This window comes from Dasypus novemcinctus, chromosome 12, assembly GCF_030445035.2.
Source record: "Dasypus novemcinctus isolate mDasNov1 chromosome 12, mDasNov1.1.hap2, whole genome shotgun sequence".
NCBI lineage: Eukaryota > Metazoa > Chordata > Mammalia > Cingulata > Dasypodidae > Dasypus > Dasypus novemcinctus.
This window is the reverse complement of record NC_080684.1, coordinates 63,766,039-63,790,716: the sequence shown is the minus strand read 5'-3', so window position 1 is coordinate 63,790,716 and position 24,678 is coordinate 63,766,039. Positions and strand designations below refer to the sequence as shown.

Sequence of the window (24,678 nt, the reverse complement as noted above, 5' to 3'; positions counted from 1 at the left end):
AGGATTTTTTTGTCCCTTTCTGTCAGCAGCAGCTAGCCAGGGACTAGACCCTGCTCCACTGTGGTCTGCTACAAGAGAGGGGGATGTGTTCTGGCAGCCACTATGTGGAGAGAGCAATTTACAGTTCTTTAGCATAATTTATCAGCATCTTCCTCCCATTATTCCCTGGATGCTGTAGTGTTCTTCTGACCTCTGGACTTTCAACATAGTTGTTTCAGACAGTTCCTTCCAGTTTAATAGTTGCTTTGGTGGAATGACTAAGTCCTGGAGCTCCCTTCTCTGCCATCTTTCCCATTAGTTCTTGCCTGTCTTTTAAAATTTACTGTTAAGGGAAGCGGACTTGGCCCAGTGGTTAGGGCGTCCGTCGACCACATGGGAGGTCCGCGGTTCAAACCCCGGGCCTCCATGACCCTTGTGGAACTGGCCCATGCGCAGTGCTGTTGCGTGCAAGGCGTTCCGTGCCTCGCAGGGGTGTCCCCCGCGTAGGGGAACCCCACGCGCAAGGAGTGCGCCCGTAAGGAGAGCCGCCCAGCGTGAAAGAAAGTGCAGCCTGCCCAGGAATGGTGCCGCACACACAGAGAGCTGACACAACAAGATGACGCAAGAGAAAGAAACACAGATTCCCGTGCCACTGACAACAACAGAAACAGACAAAGAAGACAACGCAGCAAATAGACACAGAGAAGAGACAACCGGGGTGGGGGCGAAGAGGAGAGAGAAAAAAATTTTACTGTTAACGTTTACCTTGCAGTGGGAATTGTTCTTTATTGTCTTCTACATTTTGACCAACCTTTCTTTTGTCTTCTCTAAAATGTCACCTTGGTGTAGTGCTATATTGGGCCCACTCTTTGTGAAAGTCCAACTGCCCTCCTTCTACCACTTTTTTTTTTTGCCATATTAATTAATAGCACTGTTGTTAAATGGAATCTTTCTTTAGGCAAGACACTTACTCTTTAAGATAGGAAGAGATCATCTAATCTAATGCACTAATATTTATAAAGGTGTTGAAGATGAGAGACAGCAAGCAAAGTTCCAAAACCTATGGCAGGACAACAATTTAAGGGCTAGAATGCAAGACTCTGGATTTCCAAATTAATTGTTCTTTCTAAAATATCGTAATGCAATTCAAGAGTAAATGCATGACAGTTAGAGGAGAATTTAGATCAAACTGGTAGATTGAGCATATGTCTTTATAGCCTATTACCGAAAATCTCAGAGATGTCATAGAGCTATAAAATAAGCAATACATTTACAAAGGTGCCCCAAATAAGTGTCATTAGAAGACAAGTGATTTTGAAGAACTCCTGTATGATAAAAAGTAGATAATGATTAAATTGATGAATGAAAATAGTGATGATAATAATGAGCAGTAATATCTATTAAGCACTTAATAGTACTATGTGGCAGATGCAATACTAAGCATTTTCTTTTATTATTTTATTTAAGCTTCCAAATACACAAAACACACACTCTGCGTAAATAATATTATGATTTCTGTTTTGGTGAAAAGGAAACTCAGATAGGTTGGTTGATTTGTCTGAGGTGACACGCATGAAAGTGCCAGTTTGAGATGTGATAAAGGAAGTCTGGGTTCTGAAACCCATCCTGATCCTCTGTTCTCAAATCCCTCAGCTCCCCTGCTTTCCTAGTTCCTATCTCCCTTCTAACCACCGTGATACACTGACATAACTGACATAAAACCTAAAGCATTGGCTTGGGAAAACTAATATGAGGGTAAAACAAATTCATCCAGTGAAGGCTCAGAAGAATGATAAATTCAAATACAAAAGGTAGAGAAGAGCCCTGGTTCAGCCATCTGGTAATTGATCAAATAAATGAATGGAATCTCTGGGTGAATCTGCTCCATCTTCCTTCACTCCTATAGGCTTGGAAGCAGTAGCATTTATTTATAGGTTAAAGCCCCTAGCACTGCTCTGTGAAATAGGATTTCAGATTTTTAAAGTGGGAACTGAGATGAGAAAAGTAGGAGAGCAACATCTGTAGACAGTTTTGAAAAGACAGGAGGGACTGAGGCATTACACCCAGATGACTAACTAGGTTTATCTTCATTTTGCCTTGCTGTGCATTCCATTGCTCAGCCTCTTGGACAGCAAGATCTGGAAATGGGCTCTTATTTATTAGAGCATGCATTCACTGACAGGTGCATGGGGATAGCTGTTTGTCTGTGAAAACACACTATTCAATCTATTCCTTAAGTATAAATATTAAATAAAAACCAAGAATAACCAACGCTTTGAGGATGACCAACCTTATAAAGGCACCTATCTCAAAAAAAAAAAAAAAAGGGAAATGGACTTTGGCCCAGTGGTTAGGGCGTCCGTCTACCATATGGGAGGTCTGCGGTTCAAACCCCGGGCCTCCTTGACCCGTGTGGAGCTGGCCATGCGCAGCGCTGACATGTGCAAGGAGTGCCATGCCACGCAAGGGTGTCCCCCGCGTCGGGGAGCCCCACCGCAAGGAGTGCGCCCGTGAGGAAAAGCCGCCCAGCGTGAAAAGAAAGAGCAGCCTGCCCAGGAATGGCACCGCCCACGCTTCCCGTGCCGCTGACGACAACAGAAGCGGACAAAGAAACAGGACAAAGAAACAAGAACGCAGCAAATAGACACCAAGAACAGACAACCAGGGGAGGGGGGAAATTAAATAAATAAATAAATCTTAAAAAAAAAATCAATAAAAAAATTACTCGGGGAAAATGGAATTAATAGAGCAAATGGATCACATTCTTAAAAATAAATATCAGGGAAAAGCAAGAAAAGAATAAGCTATCATGATAAAAAGACAGTCATGCCAAAAAAGTTTGAAAATAAAGATAGAAAATGAAATACCAAGGAAAGATGATAACAAAATATGGCAGAATAATGTTAAAATGTCAATCAAAACAGAATTTGTGCTAAAAATTAAATGAGACCAAAGGTGGTATTCAATATAGAGAAGAGTATCCAAGAAGTTCTTAGAATACAAAACCTTAATTACATAGCATCACAGCTTTATGATATATGTTTCAATGAGGCAAAACTTTTAATGGGAAAATTTAAAATTCACACCACTTTCTCAGAGATTAGACATTCAAATAGGTAAAAAAGACTATTTGAGATTTCAATAGATCATTTAATAAACTTGTGCATAAATATTGTGTATGTCAGTGTCTATGTTATCTGTTCTTTTCTAACATAAGTAGAACATTTACCATGTATATGATGCCAAAAATGTTACTGCAATCCAAAATTAGACATTACACAGTTAATTAAAGACAGAACAAAAGGATAATTCTCTTCAAATCATTCCCTTTGAAATTACTTTTTTTGTAGTTCCAGATAACCTTTACTTTAAAGAGGAAATAAAAATTAAGTGGCAAACTAGAAAGAAATGGCCCATCCTGAGAACATGTATGTGCCAAAGGAAATGAGATGTGGCTACAGTGGGCTTCTTAGAAAATTGTAAGGTCATTAAACACACAGGCACACACACTCAAGTAAACTTAACCAAACAAGGAAGAAGGAAGTAATAAAGATAAAAGCAAGTATTAGTAAATGAATGACAATGAAACAAAAGGTGTTTCATGAAACCAAATGCTGGATTCTTAAAAAGACCAATAAAATGAATTAATTTTTGTCTTGTTTAATGAAGAATAAAAGCACTGACACAAATCAATAACTTTAAAATGAGAAATAGAACTAAGAGGAGGTCTAAAAGAATAGAAAATTCTGTAATACAGTAGATAACTTGATAACAAATATGTGAAAAGCTTGATGAAATTTATAACTAGGGTTATAGAAAATTTTTAAATTGATTATGAAAAGGTAGAATATCTGAATAGTCCAATGACAGAAGAAATTTTAAAATAAAAGCATTCACCCCTAAGAAAGGTACCGGGTCCAAATAAACTTACAAAAATCTGCTTTGAAAAAAAACCCCAGATATTTCTAAAATATTTGAACTATTGTTTAAACTAGCTTCATAACTGAAGAAAATAATAGAATTTTATTAATTCTAATGTAAGTAATGATCTGATGAAAAAGGAAAAAGAAATTGTAAAGCTAAAATGTAAAAGAAATGGAATCACCACACACCCATGGTTTCAATTCTCAGTAAAACGATGTTTTTCAGGGACTTAGATAAAATTAGATAGCTACTTCATTTAAGCAAAAGTTACTCCTTTATTTAAAATCTTTCTAATATCATTGAAAAATTTTTTTCAATTTTCAAAAAAAACCCAATAGTGATAGTCATGACAATATAGATGAAATATTTTAAAGCTTTTTAAAACAAAGACAAAAAAATATCCAAAAGTATAGTATTTGCACTCATACTTACCCTATAAAACTCTTGGATGTTGAATTATTTTTTAATTAGCATGCTTAACTTTATTCAGTACCATTTAAATGTACTTATAGCCAAATGCCATTTCATTAATTAGTTTGTTATGCAAATGCAATAAGTTGCCAAACAATTTTGCTTTTTCTCTGTTACCAAGATTTGGTTTATGAAAGAAACCTTAATAGAAAGTATGAAAAAGCAGCCCAAGGGAATATAACAAAATAAGAAGGTAAGCTCATTGATTTACAATCTTTACTTGGAAGTCTAAATCATATTTTATATTGTTTGATTGTAAACATGGTCTCAACAAAATATATACAGCATCCACCATAACAATTTCTGCAAATACTAACCATCACTTTGCCCTCCAATCATCTTTTAAAGGCATAGACCCCTCCACTCAAATCTCCCTAGACAATCCCCAAAGTAACTAAGAAATAGGATGACAGTGTGACACAGAAGTGATAAGGTAAAAGAGGAAACATATTATCAAGTAGCTTGATAGTAGAATAATAAAGTGTCAGTTTAGATAAAAACATTCATTCATTTTCTAGAATAAGATGGATTTGAGGACATGAAAAATTAAATTTATAAGTGTTTTCTTTTGTTTACCAAGCTCTCTAAAAACTTGGTTTCCAGGGTCTGTCCTGCAATTTCTTTATAGTCTTTCCTTTTCAATTTCCTGATCACTATGGAGAATGGAGTTTGAATTTACTGATTATAATTATGAAGAAAAATTCCAATGCATGATGGAAAGCTTGTTTGTTTGTTTGTTTTAATGTACTAGGTAGTCTAGGAGAATATAACAATTCACAGGGTCTAAGGTTAAAAATAATTTTTATAGTTAGTGTTCTAAAACACCAGACAAAAATTACTTAACTAGTTTTTATTCAGACATTATTAGACAGGTATGGGTTTGTAGAAGGAAAGGTAAAATAAATAGACTTCAGTTCAAAGCTAACTGTAAACTTTTGTAAAGGATGTTCAGTTCTTTCATCTAACTGCATTCCACAGCATGGATGCAGTGGAAATAAGGAACAGTGTGAATACATAGGCTTGCAAACTGGTAGTGCACTACTGAGACATCTCATTGTTAACCTTTATATGGTGCATTTTATTTTATTTTATTTATTTTATTTTATTTTATTTCTATAGCTGTACTCCCATTGTGCTTAGCTTGTTAATAAATAAGTGCTCATTATATTCCTTTTCCAAAAATTTCAAAAATGTTACACACAGAATGTCATAGTTCAGGCAATGTACTTCAAAATACCTCCCCAAAGAGATTTAAAAAAATTACTGCCTTAAAATTTTTCACAAGAAGGCTAAAATGAAATCTGATCCACCTGCATGTTATATCCATGCTTCTTACTTCTCCCACTTGTGGAAGATTAAATTTGATCATTCTAGAAAGACGGACTCCAACCTTCAAATCCTCATTTTCTTTGAATTCACATTTTGTAGGGAATCTAAATCTTGTTGGATAGGGGTTGATTCAAGTAGTATTATTAACTAGTAAACCCACATATTTACATAAATATAACCAGACATTTAAATTCCATACAATTAAATTTTATTTAACAAACAAATTTTAAGTGCCTACAATTGTCGTGATTCTCTACTGGACACAATGAAGTGTTCAGAGGTTAAGACACAACTACCTCGGATTTAGTATAAGAAGCAATAGATTGTAAAACTTCTTTCTAACACACAGAATAGGTTATTTTTAGCCAGGTTGAATTCATCTTAGTCTCCCAAGACATAGTCAAGTCAGATGTTCTTTTGCATGGGTGATATGAAGACTGGAAACTAAAATATAGAATGAAATGAGCTAATTTCACTATATTTAGGATTAAGTTACAGTTGGTTGAAATGCTATAAAGACAAGGATGAAAGAGTAAATATAAAGGTAAGGTGAAAATACAAAAGAAAATGAAGACATCAAATATGATAAAGAGTGAGAAAAGAAAGTTGGTACAAGAAGGACAAAAAGTAATGTGTTATTTTCGTAGGTCTCATGTAATGACAGGCAAACCAAACTTCATATTACTTAGGAATATTAAATTACTCTTTTACAAAGGCATGGGGAGAAGAAGAGCACAGATCAAAAATTGCTGAGTACAGTTCCTAGAGAAATTGGAAATATTACTCATTCCAACCATGTAACAGCGATTGTTTAACAAAGAAAACTGCATTTTAATCTTTGTATACCTAAAGATTCGTTTATTGGGTAAGTAATCACTCTCAAATGAAATATGTACCTTCCATTTCAGAAAATCTCTTAGCAACTACCGCATTTCATTTTGTAGCATAAAAAAGCACAGTCTTGGCCAGGATTTTATTATTATATAAATCCATGATTTAAATATTATAGTATTGCCAGACTTTTTGTGGTACACTTCAGTGTCTCCCCAAATTCTATGAGTAAATGATCATTGTACTTTTGATAATTAATATAAAATGGGGTGTTTCTTAACAGCATAACAAGTAAAGTTTTCAAATTTGAGTACATTTACATTTAGCCAGTTATATCTAAGTCTTCCCAACTAGTTGCATTTAAAGAACATGGCAAGTTGTTGGTGGATCAAAGCAGAAAGGAGTGTCAAATGAGTAGGGTACATGGATTGTCATGACTCCTTAGTGACTTATAAATTGACAGCAATCTCTTTCATGTCTCAGTGTGAAAAGGCAAAGCATTCTTGACCATTTATTTTATTCTGTTGGTACGCATGCTCTGTTGCATACCATTCAACTTTTAAACTGGGCTCTTTGGCTCAAAAGTTCGTGTACATCAAAAAGCTAGCCATAGGTCAATATTTCATATACTCTACTAAGATATAATGACTTAATGGTGACTTCTACAATGATGTCCATGAAATACTGACTTATGGCTAGTTTCAGTTATAGCATTTTTATTTAAAATCTGCTTGCTCAAATATAAAAGTATGCCTTTAAAAATAGGACATCTTGTCATTTATGAAAGGAAATTTGATTTGCATACTTCCTTTCCTTTAACTTTACATTTCCTCTTCAAACATTGCCACTAATAGAACAAGAAATGAGTACTCACCTCAAGCAAGAGATAAGAGGAAAGATGATATAGGCTTATCATATGTCAGGCACTTCATATTATAATGTCATTATAATTGTATCATAATCTCATTCAGACTTCATGGTAACTGTATAAAATCTGTATTACCACATTTAAGAGTTCCCAGGTCTCTTTGACTTCAAAGTCTATATCCATTTTCTACACCAGTTGGTTCAGAAATGAAACATTCTACACAACGCTGTGTTGATCCCAAATTGAGGAATTTTGGCAGAGAGTGCCATTGTGATAGTCTATTTCTTCTTCTTGAATTTTTAAAATTTGTTTTGCATACAGATAGGTCAATAGCCACAATTATTGATGAAGCACTGCCAAGTCATATAACTGTATTTATTAATGTGCCCTTTTCTGCCTAATGCATTCTTGGGTGATCATCATACATGCACGTGATTTAAATCTGTCCATGTGTTGCCATTTCTGGGGCATGTTAGTCTATACCTCAACCAACTCTTGCCAAGGCTACAGCAATACCTTCCTCCTAGTCAGTATCCTGTACTCTTGACCCACTACAGTTAGTATTACAAACAACAGTCAAATTGATGTTTGTAAGATGTGAGTCAGATCATGTCATACTTCTGCCAAAAACTCTACAGTGGCTTTCTTTAGCAATTATACTGTAGTCTAACCCTTTTATGAAATCATTATAAATAATCTGGCCCCTGCTTTCTTCTCAGACTTTGTCTCCTATCCAGCAGTGTGCTGGAGTTCGTGCTTCCTGGCTTGTGAAAACTGATGTTAGATATTCATCAATTTTGCAAGCCAGTCGTTTTCACATTGGTAGATTGAAATCAGCAAGGGTAGTATTTATACCACAGAAATGAACTCCAAATCAGGACTTCTTGTTTTTGTTTGTTTGAATGGTTGGGGGAGCTGGTTGTTAGGAGCACACCACTTTTCTATTGCTCTCTACCTCACACACGGTGTTCCACTGGCACTGGTTTTGTCTCTTCTTCTACACAAAGGCTTGCTCCCTCACTTTAAGGACTTTGTCTTGGCTATTCTCTTTGTCTAGTTACTTCTTTGGATTTTCATATGACCAGTTACTTCCCCACATTCAAGTCTCAGCTCACATGTCAACATCTCAAAGAGGTTTTCCATGACTGCCTTATATAAAGGATCACTAGACATGACTTCAGTTTCCCCGTAGCATCAGCCTTACCCCACAACTTAGACCAGTGCCTTTGAAGTCATGAGCTTCTGTATCAGTTAGCTTGCTTTTGATTGCATGCCACAGCCAACCAAATATTAGACATGTATTTGTCTCTTGAATCGTGGACTTGGACACAGCTCAGTAATGACATCAAGGCCTAGGCCCCTTCCCTCTTTCTGCTCCACCATCCTCAGCATTTGATAGTGATCTTTAGAATCACAAAATGGCTGTTTCCCCACTGGGCACTTTATGGCATTGTTGCTGGTAAGAGAAAGCAAGAAGAGGAAGGATACAAAAATCAGACAGCTGAAGGCATATGCCAGCAGCTTGTCCATTTTCAAAAGCCTTCTGGAAGTTACATCCAGTGACTTTATGCTTATAACAACTTGGCCAGATTACATAGCCTCCTTTATCTAAAAGAGAGTCTGGAAAGAAAAGCATTCTCTCTAGCTTCCATAGTAGAAGAAGGCAAGGGACAAGGGAATTGTGACTGACTTTGGAATTTATGTAATCCATATTGCTTGTCATAGTACCCAGTCAATTTTTGAGTAATTAGTGGACATTAGGCTTTAAATGACTCTGTTCCATTTTCACCCTAGCTTCAGATGAGTCCTGGGTTGAATTCTGCACTTTAAATGTCAATCACATTATCAAAACTCTTCATAAGAAATATTTCAGATTACTTGGAAGCTCATCCCATTTAAATTCCAATATTCTATTGTTGTTTTTTTTAATAATGTTTAAGCTATTTCGATGGAAGCCTTGCTAAATTGTCATCCACTTAGTAAATTCGGGCAAGTGAGGTTGATTTAATCATTTTTAATGCTCCTGTGTTATCAGTATTAACACATTGATTACACCATAATGGCATATAATTATACCACTTTTTGGTGCTTTCAGTAATGCTGTGACTTCTTCCCCAACTCAAATGGTCTTATGTCGCTATGTTTTTAAAAAATGTCTGAAAGATCTTTAGGTAGAGGAATTAATGTAAGCATGGAAAAAGGAGTCAAACATACCTGGTTTTGAATCCTGGCTCAATTATTACTAGTTGTATAGCTTTGGATCAGATAATAGATCCTTCTGAAACTTAGTTTTTGGTTTAATTCAATAATGAAAATAATAACATCTTTATTAACTTGCAAGTATTTTACAGGATGACCTAGGTAATGCAAGTAAGCACTGAGTAAATGATGACCATTCACCCACCCTCCTCTGGATCACATATTAAACTATCATTAATCTGCAGAGTGAAATTGTGAATCACTTTTTGCAACAAACCACCTGAGATGACTATTAAAAATGCATATTTCAGGGCCCCATGCTCAGTCTCATTTCTTTTAAACCCCATTTTTAATGTGGTCTAGAAATAAATTATATTAATTAAAATTTGACAGCCATTGCTTTCAGCCCTCAAGCAAGGATGTGTTGATTGGATTAGACTGATCTTTCACTAACAAACTTGTAGATGGAGATAATTTTAAGAATATGGATTCTGGAGCCGAGCCGCATCTCAAATCTAGCCGAGACACTAGAATTATAAGGTCCAGGTTCAGGTCCTGACTCTATCACTTCTTTTTTGCTTGGGTAAGTAATTTAAACTCTCTAGATTTTAGTTTCCTCTTTTGTAAAATGGAGATAATATTAGAGCCCACCTCACAATGCTGTTATCATGTACCTTAAGAGGGATAAAGTGTTTAGAATATTGCCATAATAAATTATTATAAGACACAGCAATTAATATTATAAGTAATGCTGTAGTCAGAATCCCCAGAGTGACCTCCAGACTCTGTAACAGTGATTCTTGACATAGCTATGTATTATAATTACTGGAGAGTTTTAAAGATCCCAATACTCAGGCTACACGCAAGGCCAATTAAATAAAAAAAATATTTGGTGGTGTGCTCCCAGTATCTGTGGTCAGCTGATTCTAATGTCCATCCAAGGCAAAGAAACAAAGCTCTCTGTTATATGAAATCTCTCTAAGTGATTCTAATGATCAGCTAATACTACCTAAGTGAGGTATTTTGGCAAATGGAACAGGGATTAATCTTCACTGAGGAAGGGAAGAATAAGAACTCAGCCTCTGACCAAGGAAAGCTGCTGAGCACAGAACGATTATAAATGTACTGAATGTTGAGAAAAAAGCTGCTAAAAGAACAGCTGCAATTGGAAATAATAGTAATAAAAAGCAAAACCCACAGTTTGGGAATCACTCTAATCCCAAGTCATTTTGTTAGAGCATTGCTTCTCAATAATCCTCAATTTCCTCATTTGCAAAGTATGGATTATATTTACTACCATGGAGGATGGTTGTAAATATAAAAGAATTTAAAAGATGTAAAGTCTTGGTATGCAATACACTTATGTCTTAGACTTTCAGTAAGAGTATATCATGCTGATTTTAGGAGTGAGGGTTAGTGGAATGTGGAGGTGTGAAGAAGAGGAAGGAGATAAAGCTGATGCCCTGGCATTTGTTTAGGTAATGGGGTTAAATGTGGAGGTACAGAAGGAGGTTTCAGGAAAAAAAATTGAGATCTTGCTTTCGTCTAGTTTGCCTAGCAACCTCCCAAGTCCTCATCTACTTTTCTTCCTAATATGAGCTGTCCTAGCAAATCCATAACCAAACTTGGTAGAAGTTGATAAAAATAAGTGTAAGGAGGTTCTGAAGAGGACCTTAACCTTAAGGGACTCTGATGAATAAACTACACACATTTTATTGCAATAGCTTTAAGAGCAAGTATTTTACTAAATCAAAGTCTTCGTTTGCTTCCTTCCAAATTCTAGGCTTGTAGTTTTCCAGAGCTAAAGGGAATGAGAACTCTCTTTAAAACTCCATTCTCATATCCAATTTGTCAGTTACCACCTCTTGTTCCTAGTACCAGTCAGGCCTGGGCTGAGCGCCTTGGGATGGGAGAGGAATCCGATCTCCCTCACTTTTAGTTTTTAGACTTCCTGTTATTTAACCTTTGACTTCATGCTGCTAGATTTCTTTGTGTGGGTACCAGCAAGATGTTTCAGGCTCCAGGGGGCACTGCTGTGTGGGTCCCTGCTGGCATGGAGGGCAGGTAGATGACCAATTCCATTCCCTATGGCACAGGGGAGAAGATGCTTGCTAGTCTCCCTTTTTGCAGGTGCCTCCAGTCACTTTAATTGGTTCTGTTGGGTCCCTCCTCACATAGTGGATGGAAAGGAAGCAAAAGACTTAATAATTTGTCCCAACAAATTGACTCAACAACTGTTATTAATTTTTTCTCATCTCATGGTTATCTCTTACAAGGATGGAAGGGGCTGATGGTATAATGTACAAGGGCCAGCACAGTTCTTAATAAGTCTTAATGGGAGTATGCCTAGTTTCCTTGATAGCTCTTTTTTGAACAATTTTTTTCAACCTTGGTTGTTCATATGAATTATTTGGAAGCTTTATGAAAAATGATGTTTGGATTTTGATTTAATTTGTCTTTGATAACAGACCATTTTAAAATCTCTACTATCGTGATTCTAATGAGCATCTTTGCTAAAGACCACTGTTTTGGCATGGGGGTGGTATTTGGTACTGATTGTTTCACCTATAGGTTTTAGTGACAAAACTGAGACACCTGGAAGAATGCCATTCAGTATCCTTTTATATACTCTATCAAGGAATAATAGAGAAGGCAAGGTTCCCAGAAGGTTGGGGCTGAAAGAAACCTGAAAGTTCATTTGGTTCAGTGTCTTTCAAAATAGAACACACAACTTCAGAATCACTTAAAACATTGGCTTAAAAGGCAGATTCCTGGGCTTATTTGTCACACCTCTGGAATTAACATCTTTGTTTGTGTGGTTCAGGAACCTGCCTTTTAATAAGCATGTTGATTTGCTCCCCCTTTTTGGTTACCATATTACCTTTTAGGTGTTTGATTTTTAAATTGATTAATTATTTAATGAATTTTAAAAAACTAAGCAAGTTGTAGATATACAGAAAAATCATGTAAAAACTACAGCATTCCCCTCTACCCTCTGTTGTTTGCACTTTGCATTAGAGTGGTATCTTTGTTACAATTGATGAAAGAATATAAAAAAATTGTACTACTAATTATAGTACATAGTTTACATTAGGCATATTTTCCCATATACCTCCTTATTGTTAACACCTTGCATTAGTGTACTATATTTGTTGTAATTCATGAAAGAATTGCACTATTAACTATAGTCCATCATTTACAATATGTTCACTGTGTTATACCATCCTACATTTTATCTCTTAATTTTTAAAATAAAAATTTTAAAAATTTTAAAATAAAATTTCCTTTTAACAAATCCACATATATAATTCAGTGTTTTTAATTACACCCAAAATAATGTATTACCATCACCACCATCCATTTCCAAAATTTTACAATCAGCATAAGTAGAAATTGTATACAAATTAAGTATTAACTCCTAATTCTTTACCTGCAACCCAACCTCTGGTAACTAATATTCTAGATTCTAACTCTATTTCATATCAGTAAGATCATACAATATTTGTCTTTTGGCATCTGGCTTATTGTCTTCAAGTTTCATCCATGTTGTTGCATGTATCAGGACTTGATTCCTCTTTATGGCTGAACAATATTCCATGTGTGTGTGTGTGTGTGTGTATATATATATATACATATATATATATACTCCACATTTTATTTATCCATTCATCAGTCGATGAACACTTGAGTTGCTTCCAACTTTTGGCAATTGTGTGTAATGGTGCTATGAACATTGGTATGAAAATATCTGTTCAAGTCACTGCTTTCGATTCTTCTGGGTATATTATATACGTAGTGGAGTGCTTGTCAGATTATATGGTAATTCTGTACCTAGCTTTCTGAGGAACTGCCAACAGTCATCCACAGCAGCTGCACCATTTTACATTCCACCGGCAATGATTATTTCTATTTCTTCACATCCTCTCCAACACTTGTGTGTTTTTTTTTAAAGTAGCCATTCTAGTGGGTATGAAATGGTATTTAATTATGGTTTTGATTTGCATTTCTCTAATAGCTAGTGATGGTGAGCAGCTTTTCATGTGTTTTTAGCGGTTTACATAGTAGGTTGATTCTTAATAATGTGATTCTTAAGCACATTAAAGTTTTAGACCCATTATCTGTAGCAGATGTTTTCAACCCTGGCTGCACATTACAATTACATATGCACTTTAAAAATAGTGATGATAACTAGAGCAATGGATGTACTTTAGCATCATCTGGAAAGCTGTTAAAAAGCCCCATGTCAGGCCCTACCCCATGCCAATTAAATCAGAATCTCTAGGGGTGGGATCCTGGCATCTGTGTTTTTTAAAGTTCCCTAAGTGATTTCAGTGTGCAACTAAGGTTACAATCTACTGTTCTAGAGATTGTGATTTAAGTAGTTTGATGTTAGTCTTAGGTAGTAATAATTTTTAAATGTACTCCAGGAAATTTTAATATGCAGCCCTGGTGTCATTTTCAGCTATTCTGAACTTTCCCCAATGTAGTCACTGATACCCTTCAGCCTACAGGTTCGAACTTGCTTCTTTCTTCCCCTTCAGACCCAAGCTATTCACAACCAAGACTGGCAGTAACCTGAAGGTTCCGATGCATGAGAACTATGTGTCCACTCAGAGATAGATATCTAACCCCTGATTTCCAAAGCTAATCCCATGAACAAATCCATCATTCATCCAGCAAGTATCTGTCAAACACCCAATAGTTGTCAAATACTCTGCAATGTGCTATGGATACAATGACAAATAAGATATTGCTCCTGATGCCTCAAGAAGCTCATAGATTTATGGGGTAAAGGAGGGAGATAAATATGCAAACAGAGTTACAGAAGGGAGTGGTAATTATTATAGTGGATGAATCGACAAAGAACTGTGGGAACCTAGATATGACAGTGACTAAATCTGCCTTGGCGGTCATATCTGAGAAGATGCTATTCAAGCTGTCTTCCTTACATGACACAAAACGCCTTCTACAATGTGATTTCTGTCTGCCTTATCTCTTGTCACTTTTGCACTGAAAGTGAAAACCCTACTGAATTCCTTTTAATTCTTTGAATATTCCCCACTCTCTCAAAAAGTCAATTCGTATTTATTCCTTTTTTCTAGAATGTTCTTCCCCTTATCCCCACTTGCACCTCCTAACTAGGATTCATTTAGCTTTTATTTCCATAAACATGTCCTCCCTGAAATCCTGGATGATGATAAATGTCTTTATTGTACATCTATGTACCAGCATGGTGTGTACAAGCTTCTTTTACAGGACATATCCACTTTATTTTTTTGTCTGTGACCCCTCAAGCCTATAATTTTCATGAAAGTCAGAGTAAGAGCTGTCCTGTATACCCCTGAGTCTTCTGTGCCCAGCATAGTTTCTAAGACTACTAACATAATGGACTAACTTCCAGAAACAAGGCACAATACTTGCAAAACCATGGAGGCATGGCATTTTTGGCATATCCTAGGAACAACAAAACTTTTTGATTGTCATACCATAGGATAAGAAGGGGGAGCACTACAGAGATGGGTTTGAAGAGGTAGGTAGGTAAGTGCCTTATATGTAATCCTCAGTGATCTGAACTCCTCCCGTGTAAACAGTGGAAGCCAGTGAAGATTTTAAGTGGGGGATTGTATAATTTGGTTCATCATTCAGGACAATCACTTTTGGAGTAGTATATAGGATGAACTAAAAAGAAAGGACTAGTTTAAAGGAGCACAGTTAGGAGATGTTCCAGTACTACAGGTGAGAAATGATAAAGTAATGAAGTAAGGAGGTTCCATTCAAACGGCATTTTTGAGAGTGAATCTACAGTACTTGCTGACTAACGATATGCAGAAGTGAATGTGAAAGATGAGTCTATGATCTAGTTGTGTGATAGGCTGGGTGAGGATATTATTAATGGAAATACAGAATATTGGAGGAAGGGAGCCAGTTTCAGAGGGAAAAAATGAGCTCAGTTTTAAACATTCTGAGAGTACCCTACATCTGTGGGTATCAAGATGGAATATTTCATGCTGTTAGAAATTCATAAAATTCTTTGCATGGTACCTTAATGATTGTGGATGTGGCAGATATTGTCCAATTGACTATGTTTACTTTCAGTTTATGTACAAAAAGGCAGACTTTGAAACTGATAGTGTCATATTGAATTGAATGATTTGTGCTACTTTGGACCACAATTGGCAATCAGAATGACTACTTCAAGGGAGAGTCACCATTAAAGTTATTTTCTGGTTATTATTATTTTTTTGGCTAGATACACCTACTTTTGTTATATTACTTTCTCATTAATTGTGAGTTCCATGTCATCAGAAAGGAAGTATGACTTACTCTTCTTATTAAGCTTAGAATAGAGCCAGGTATAGTAGGAACTCAAATTATTAGATTAATGGATGAATGAAAGGATGAATTTATTATCTATTTATTATCTGATGGACTGGATTTGGGATACCTTCTGGAGCTAATCAATGAGGAATTAAAACCCTTATATTCTACTACATAAATCAATTAAGCAACTTTTTAGTGAGCTATTGAGAGAAGCAATGCAGGGAGAAGGGATTGCCATAAGCATCTTTAAAATGGCCTTTTGTTGTATCATTTTCTCTTGGCAATAAGTGTGGTAGCCTATAAGGAACTATCCAGGGAATTTTAAAGCTTATGGCTAGCAAAAATTTTGTTTCTTGATACACTAATCTTTGATATTTTAGAATGAAAGGGAGGTATTTAAATTAATTGTGTTGAAAACTCATTTGCTTGGTACTATTCTAGAAGATGGTAGGTGGATGTATGATGATGGTAGGTGGGTGTATGATCAGATTTTTGTTTTGGGAAGATAACTTTTTAGACCATTTGAAGTGGCTCTGGGAAAAGAAATAATTCCAGTTGGCAGAGTAGAGATGATGAGGGAGGACCTGAAATGATGCAATAGCAGTGAAACAGAGCGAGCACATTCATTAATTCATTCATTTATCAAATATTTGTTTACTGTATTATTCCAGTCTCTGGAAATGCTATGGTGACCCAAACCAGACAAAGTTCCTACCCTCCAAGAATTTAAAGACAAGTGGAAGAGATGCAAATTACAATAGTCATTTTGAAATGTAGAATTGCAGCTGTGATGAATGTAATATGGGACAGGGAAGGTCAAACTGAAAAAGCAGAGGTAAAATTGATACAATTATTTGGTTGTTTTGTGTATCAGGATAAATAGAAGACGTTTTCTGCTTTTGAAATAACGTTTAAGATGCCATCAAAGAAGATGGATGAAAGTGAAAAACTGTGGAACATATTAAAATGACCTTTTACCAAAAGTTGAGATCAATAAGCCATGAATTGTAAATTCTGATTTCGTAATTGATTCCTCTTGCTTTTCATTGTCACCATGCATTGGGAATAATGGTACTGTGCTGATGAGATACAATTTATTCGAGGTCTCTCTTTCCATTTTGATTTTTTTTATTCAGATGTTGCAAGAGCAATTGAATTACTGGAAAAATTACAGGAATCTGGAGAAGTACCAGTGCACAAGCTACAATCCCTCAAAAAAGTTCTGCAGAGTGAGTTTTGTACTGCTATTCGAGAGGTATGACACTAAGATTTTAATAACTATATTCAGCCATATGTCTTCTGAGGAAAAAACATGTTTTTCCCCCACACAAACAGTTTAAATAGTTAAGATTGGAGCTACATCTTAATTTTCTCTTTTTAGCTCCTCTGACAGATGATAAAATATGATTTAGTCTGCTAAATTCTTAAATTAGATAGTCAGGATTTGCACATTCATACAAAACCAAATGTTGATCTTAAGATACCAGTAAAGTGATGTGTGTAGTCCAAACTATTTAGTGGATACATGGAACCATCTGGAAATTAGGTAGAAATAGTCATACCTGTTTTTGTTATTTGATACCAAATGGGGGCTGACAATTTCTTAGAAGAACTCTCAACTAAATCTTTCACAAGTAAATCTGAAAGAATTACCTTCTACTAACTTAAGTTATAGTTTTCCAAACATTACTTTCTAATGCAATAATGGAAAATCTAAGAGGCTAATGCACTCCTCACAAATTTTTTTTGTAATGCTTTCCTGGCTGACAGTTTCAAGAAACCTAAGTCAAACCAAGTATGCTGAAATAACTATTTGAATTTTATTTTGATTTGGGATGGAATTATCTGCTCAACTAATGAAGTTAATTGGTTACAAGAGAGTTTCTGAACAATATATATGCTATATTGTTTTATTCAACAATCCCATTTCTCCTTTCCCATCATGCACTAAGTAATAGTTCTTTAATTAGAATTTAGAATTCATAAATCCAGCATATTTTCCTTTTAGATGTCCCCTAAGATGAATTCCCCACTGTCATCCTGTCCAAAAACAATTTAGCTCAATAACTGGCTGGAGAGGTTGCAATTGCAGAGGGCCTACACATACCACACAATGCTTATATCAGTTTTCCTTCTGCTTTGCATCTCCACTTGCAGCTAATGCACATTCTTTGCATCAACAATGCTAACTTATGTGTAGTTCCTAGGTAGAAAAGACACAGGTGACTTAGGAAGAGGCATACAAAACGTCTCTCACTGCATTTAAGTTAGAGCTTACCAAATGCAATAACGACTTGGACTCTGCAAGGTTTGGCTTAGACTGCTCTTGGACTAAATCTTTATCAGGTGAAATTAGTCATATTTAATATTCATTACACAGAACACAGATTAAGTAAGTAACCTTAATTGCATCTTCAAGTTTTAACCAATGAATTTTGACCCAAGACTGAAGGGAAATTTCTCAAAGTGTATGAACTTGCTGTCCTCAGCAACCCCTCAGTGGGAGAGAGAGAAGGTATCTGGAAACACCAAGGGCCTTCTCTAGGCTAAACTCCTGTAGTCCCTTTGTAGACCAAGGCTAAATCCCCTATCCACTCCTTTCTTTCTTCACAGGGTGCTACTCCACTGAAATTTGGGCTGGCTGACTTTTCTTTTTGATTCTTAGCATTCTGCTTTCCACAGAAGTAGCTAAGTCTAAAACACATTAATTATTTATCTCTGTTCACTGGAGGTAGAGCTCATGATTAATGTAAAGGGTCCACCTTCATGAAACTGACATTCCAGTGGGAGAAAACTATTATAAACAAATGTAGCTATAATATCAGAGACCAGCAAGACCATGGAGAGAAATAAAGCTTGATTAGGGGGACAGAGATAAAGCTCTGTTAAGTTAGGCTGGTTAGAATAAATACTTAAATGAACTAATGGGACAAGTCATGCATATATCAGGTAGAAATAGTATTCTAGACAGAGGAAACCTCAAATGAAAAGACCCAAAGCCAAGAATGAACTTAGTCCATGGAAGGAACCTTGCAAAAAGTCAAATGTTTGGAGTAGCATAAGCTAGGTAGGCTTCCTGGAGGCAGCAGTAGAGCAGATATCAGAAGGCCTCTTATGAAGTGGGAAGAACTTTGGGTTTCATTTTAAGGGTGATAAGAATCCCTTAAAGAGTTTGACCTTGACCTGGCCTGATTTGGTTTTTAAAAGATCTGGCAACTGTGAGGAGAATATAATTGTGGGTACAAGAGTAGAAACGAGAGATACATAGGAAAATAATTGTGAGAGATGACAACAGCTTTGCAGGTAGTAGAAGTGGTCAGATTTGAGATACATTTTGAGAATAGAGAAAATAAAGAGGGATTGTTGATGTATTGATTATATTGGGTATGAGAGAGAGAAGAACCAATTGATTCTTAGCTTTGGGCTTGTTCAAGTGGAAAAATGGCAAGATAATGTGATGGGAACCTTTGGGAGTATACTAGGTTTGGAGAAGTCTATCTGAGAGCTCTGTTCTGGACATAGTAAATTGATGATTTTTAGATATTCACATAGAAATCAGTTGGCAATTGGATCTAAATCTGAAGCTTGGTTTAGAGTTTGGGTCTGAAGGTATAACTGTGGTATAAATATGTGTTCAATAAATCCACAAGCCTTTATATCAAGAGTGTTGCTAAGAGAAATATTTTGATGCTTGTTCTTTCACCATTTGTTACAAATGTTTCACAACAATGCAGGGTATTGGTGGTGGGGCAATGGATGTGAATCCTGTATGGTATGCATGATTGTTTCGCAAACTCACAACTTGTCTAATAAAACAACAACAATAACAATAACAAAAACAGCGTTGCTAGGGAAAAGAGAAGGCAAATAAATAATATAAATATGAGACATAGTATAGCTATTATAAATTTATCTTACAAGCCCTACCAATGATAAAGGGTGGCATGTGACTCTCTAGTGCTCCAAGGAAGTCTAAATCTCGTCTTTAGGTAGTCTGGCAATTTTAGTGGGAAAAAAGACATAATTTTATTTTATTTCCTATAAATTTTACAAATTTGAGCTATAAGATTAATTTTATGTTTATAGAAAACTCATCATGTTCTCGTTAATAATTTTGTCCTTAAAGGCAATGCAGGTAATAGAGAAATTCTTGTAGTCATTTCATTTTCTATACCACTTGTAGAGTATGTGTATTTCTTAAGTCTGCAGTTTTATTCATTAGTCTTATTTTGTTGCTTTATATTTCCAGTTCATTAAAACTGGATCAGTGGCACAACGCTGGTTCACTGATTTAGGAAGTAATAGTAAAATATTAATAGAAATATATATATATCTATCTATATATTACAATTCTGAATGGTATTTTGAATCTGTCAAATAAGAAATGCTTGAGTAAAATATAGACTATGTATATGTGTTGCTGGGCAGGAGAATCCGTAAGTTAGTAAAGTACAAGGAGGAAGTACAATGATAAAAGACCTGAAAATTAAATATTATTGAACCAAGGCTCTTGGGTACTGACTGTAAGTTTAGCATGAAACCTTTGAAGTTTTGGTGTCTTTTTTAAAATGATTCTCAGGATCTCTGTGCTTAAATTATTTGAGTTTTTCAGAAATATATTCTAATTAGGGCTTTCCAATGTGAAAGTTACACATTTCATCTGGAAAGATGGAGAACAGAACAAAAACTACAGCAGCATCAGTCTTAATTTCATCACCATAGCAAAAACAGTTGCAGGTCACATCATTTACCACAAGCTTGTAAAACCCAAATTAGGAATTAAAAAAAGCATCTCCAACTATGGCCCCTAATTTTACAATGCCATACATTAGCATAACTATAACCATAATATTCTGTTGAGGCAAGTTCATATTTTACTTTACATTTGGATGAACCTACTGAATCAGCTCTTATCATATGTGCAGCACTTCTATAGGGAGAAAAGTTGGATGAAATTTGAATTTTTTTTTTTAGGAGGTACTGGGGATTGAACCTGGTGCCTTGTACATGGGAGGCAGGCACTCAACCACTGGGCTACATCTGCACCCAAATTAGATTTTTTTTATTTTCACTGAAAATGGATGTTAAAGAAAATTTCTCTTGAGTGCAAATCCACACAGCTTTATTCACAGAAAACAAGTAGTGGTCAATATTACTTTTCTTGATTGCATTTTATTATTGAAACATCTTGAAAACACTGTGATCTATAATTAAATAGCACCTACTCTATGCAAATTTTTTTCAAAGTACATGACAGAAAAATGACTCTCTCTTCATCTGTAATTGTGGCTGACACACAATGGACCTTTTCCATAATAAGATGTACTGGCTAAGAAGTAGAAAGTTTACCCAAGTTTTTCAGTGAGGAGTGAAAAATATTTGTTATTGCCTGTAAAAACCATTTCTGTGACCTTAAGTGGCTTCCTCAAGATTTAGTACTGTATTAGTTAGCCTAAATGGCCTAAAGTTATACATTTAGGGTTGAAATATCAGGATTATATAATGCTGGTTTTGGATAAAAGAATTTTTTTAGAGAATTGAATTTTGGTGCAAATAGCTCAATTGCCAAGAGATATATTTTCCCCCAATGCTTGATATTCTTTGTTCCTCAGAGAAAGAAATCAATAATATCTGAGTGATTATATATTAAAGGACATCCAATTTCTGTAACAGAACACAAATAAATTATTTCTGCAAACAAAATAACCAAAAACAGCATTAGTAATCTATGTACTTTCAGCATCTTTCAAATTTTAAAATAGTTAAGTTCCCTGCTTTCGAGGGTGATGTGTTCATTGACCATAGTGCTTTGCTGCTAACAGTTATCTTCTGTGAGGACTTGCTCCAAAATTTATGACTTCCCTATGCATGTTTGAATTAAAAATACAGAACCAAGTAACATAGTCACAAAAACCTGCTTTCCTTGTCCAATCTTTGGATGTTGTATGTTAGTATGTTCTAAAATTGCAGAAATATAGATTACAAAAATAAACCAACTCAATATGGAATCTATCAGTCAGTGGTAGGATTTTGTTCACAAATATTCCAGCTCTCCCCTCCCTCTTTTCAAATGTTAGGAATGGATTTCCCCATTCTCTTTAAAGCTACGTGTAGTTTTGACACCTCTTTTGGCTAACGATAGGAAATGTGAGTGTAAGTGACATGTGCCACTTCTGTATGGAATTTCTGAACCAGTGCATGATTTGCCATGTTCCCTTCCCTTTGCTGTAGAGACCAGTGATGATAAATGTTTCATCAACCTGGTCTGTGGATTGAGAAAATGAGAAACATAGACTCCAACCAACCTATGATGGATATGAAGCCTGAGCGAAAAATAGACGTTTTTTACATCTTTTTTTTTTTTTTTTTAAAGATTTATTTATTTAATTTCCCCCCCTCCCCTGGTTGTCTGTTCTTGGTGTCTATTTGCTGTGTCTTGTTTCTTTGTCCACTTCTGTTGTCGTCAGCGGCACGGGAAGTGTGGGTGGCGCCATTCCTGGGCAGGCTGCTCCCTTTTTTCACGCTGGGCGGCTCTCCTCACGGGCGCACTCCTTGCGCGTGGGGCTCCCCCACGTGGGGGACACCCCTGCGTGGCAGGGCACTCCTTGCGCGCATCAGCACTGCGCATGGCCAGCTCCACACGGGTCAAGGAGGCCCGGGGTTTGAACCGCGGACCTCCCATTTGGTAGACGGACGCCCTAACCACTGGGCCAAAGTCCGTTTCCCGTTTTTTATATCTTAATCACTACGATTTGGGAGCAACGTTACTGCAGTATAACTCAGCCTATCCTTAATGGTGATATATGGTATCAAGCCAGATTTACCTTGGGATGGGTTAAACGTTGTGCCAACCCTTGCACTGCTACAAAATGAAATATTTAAAAACTGAAACTGTCATAGTTTTATTAAACATTGTGGTAAATGTTTTAAACATTACTGAATGTAGTAGTCCATTTATATATCTATGTCTATTAGATGTTTTACAAAGTTTAAAATTTGAGAAACTTGGGTTATGGATTTTACTTGCTTTCAGTTGATTTCACATTTGCTCACTCTCATTTTTTTGTTCCTGAGGATGGAACTCATTAACCTTCCAGCACCACAATCCTGTTCCATTTAAATTTCATACCCTTTCTTTATAAATCTGTATGTCCTTAAAACAAAGAAACAGGGTACAATCAAGATAGAATAAAAAATTAATGTGTGTATCAGTCAGACTATAATAATGGAATACTATCACCAGCCTTGCTGTGGTTCTGATAATTAGAGATTATGTATGGAAAGCCATCAAAATAGTGCCTGGCACCCAATCAGTACACAGTGAAAGGGCGCTATTATTAGAGAGTAGGGATCTAGTGATTTGGTGAGGTAGGAAATGACTTATAGGTGAAATTAGAAATGGTAGTTTCTACAGGCTGATTATAAGAAAACCCATAAGATTAATATATTGATATTTATCTTCCACAGCATCAATCATTAAAGCAAAAGAAATTGAGCCAATGTACCCTGATTCCACAACCATATGGGAAATAATATTATTACACTCATTTTTGTCCTTGGTGCTGTTTCGAGGAACATCTTAATTCATTATGTGAATGTAAACAGAAGACAAATGTAATCAGCTTTATGGAAAAGCCAATAATTAGTTGGATGACAGAATATGGATTCAGAATTACCCCTAAGGAAACATAAACTTGGGTCAATAGTGAAAAATGAGATGAAACATGGATACATAAATGTATACGGAGGAGTTGGAGGAAGAGAGGGAAGAGAGGAGAGAGGAAGGAAGGAAGGGAGGGAGGGAAAGAGGGAAGACTGACAAATGAAGAGGAGGATTGCTGTATCTTGGCTAATGTAGTGTAACGGAAACAGCATGATGGAGTCAGAAAAAGCTGACAATAGATTCAGACAAACCTAGATTCAAATCCATGCTTAAGCATTTAATTATTTGATCTCATATAAATTACTTAACTTCATGATCTAAGTTTTGTTTATCTACTTTTAAACACCAGAAAGGGACAATAATAACTTGATGGGAGTGTTATAAAGATTAAATGACATGAATGAGACAATATATGTAAATACCTTGTGTAACTAAAAGAGTGATTAAGGAATGTAAGTTATGAAAATCTTTGTGGTTTAGTGACATCAAGCTCTTTAATATATATTAATGGGAATATTAGGAATACAGAAACTCATAGAGCTGTATTTTTCTATCATCCAAACAAATGTAGAATATGTATATATATATTTAATATGAGGCTCCACTATTTATCCCCCCCACCTTCTGCTTTGCTGTCTGCTCTCTGTGTCCATTTGCTGCACATTCTTCTGTGTCTGCTTGTCTCCCTTTGTTGCATCATCTTGCTGCGTCAGTTCTCCGTGGGCACGTGCCATCAGCTCTCCACTGCTCTGGCCAGTTTGCATTCACAAGGAGATCCTGGGAAGCGAACCCAGGACCTCCCATATGGTAGACTGGAGCCCAGTCAGTTGATTCACATCCACACTTTTTAGGAAGATATTGACACTAGAATGTTTTAGAACAAGGCAACCAGGAGAATAAGGAATCTGGAAGTTTTATCATCTGATGACAAATTAAGAACTTGGTGATATTTAGCCACACACAGATGAAACTTATGCGAAACAAGAGAGTTGTCACCAAACATTTGGCATGTTAAGGGAAAAGAGAGGTAATTATGCTAGACCAACGGATGACAAATTGAAGAAGGTAGATGGTTGCTCAACCTAAGGATAAC

At 35.9% G+C, this 24,678-nt stretch overlaps 1 protein-coding gene across 1 annotated transcript in view; it reads left to right on the top strand.

The window, feature by feature from the left end:
* The window catches only part of LIN7A (lin-7 homolog A, crumbs cell polarity complex component), a 128,684-nt gene that overhangs the window by 28,661 nt on the left and 75,345 nt on the right, over positions 1–24,678 (top strand). Inside the window, exon 2 of the mRNA XM_004462243.5 lies at positions 17,059–17,177. Within this exon, the coding sequence (XP_004462300.2) occupies positions 17,059–17,177 (119 nt within the window). The remainder of the gene's footprint in view (positions 1–17,058; positions 17,178–24,678) is intronic.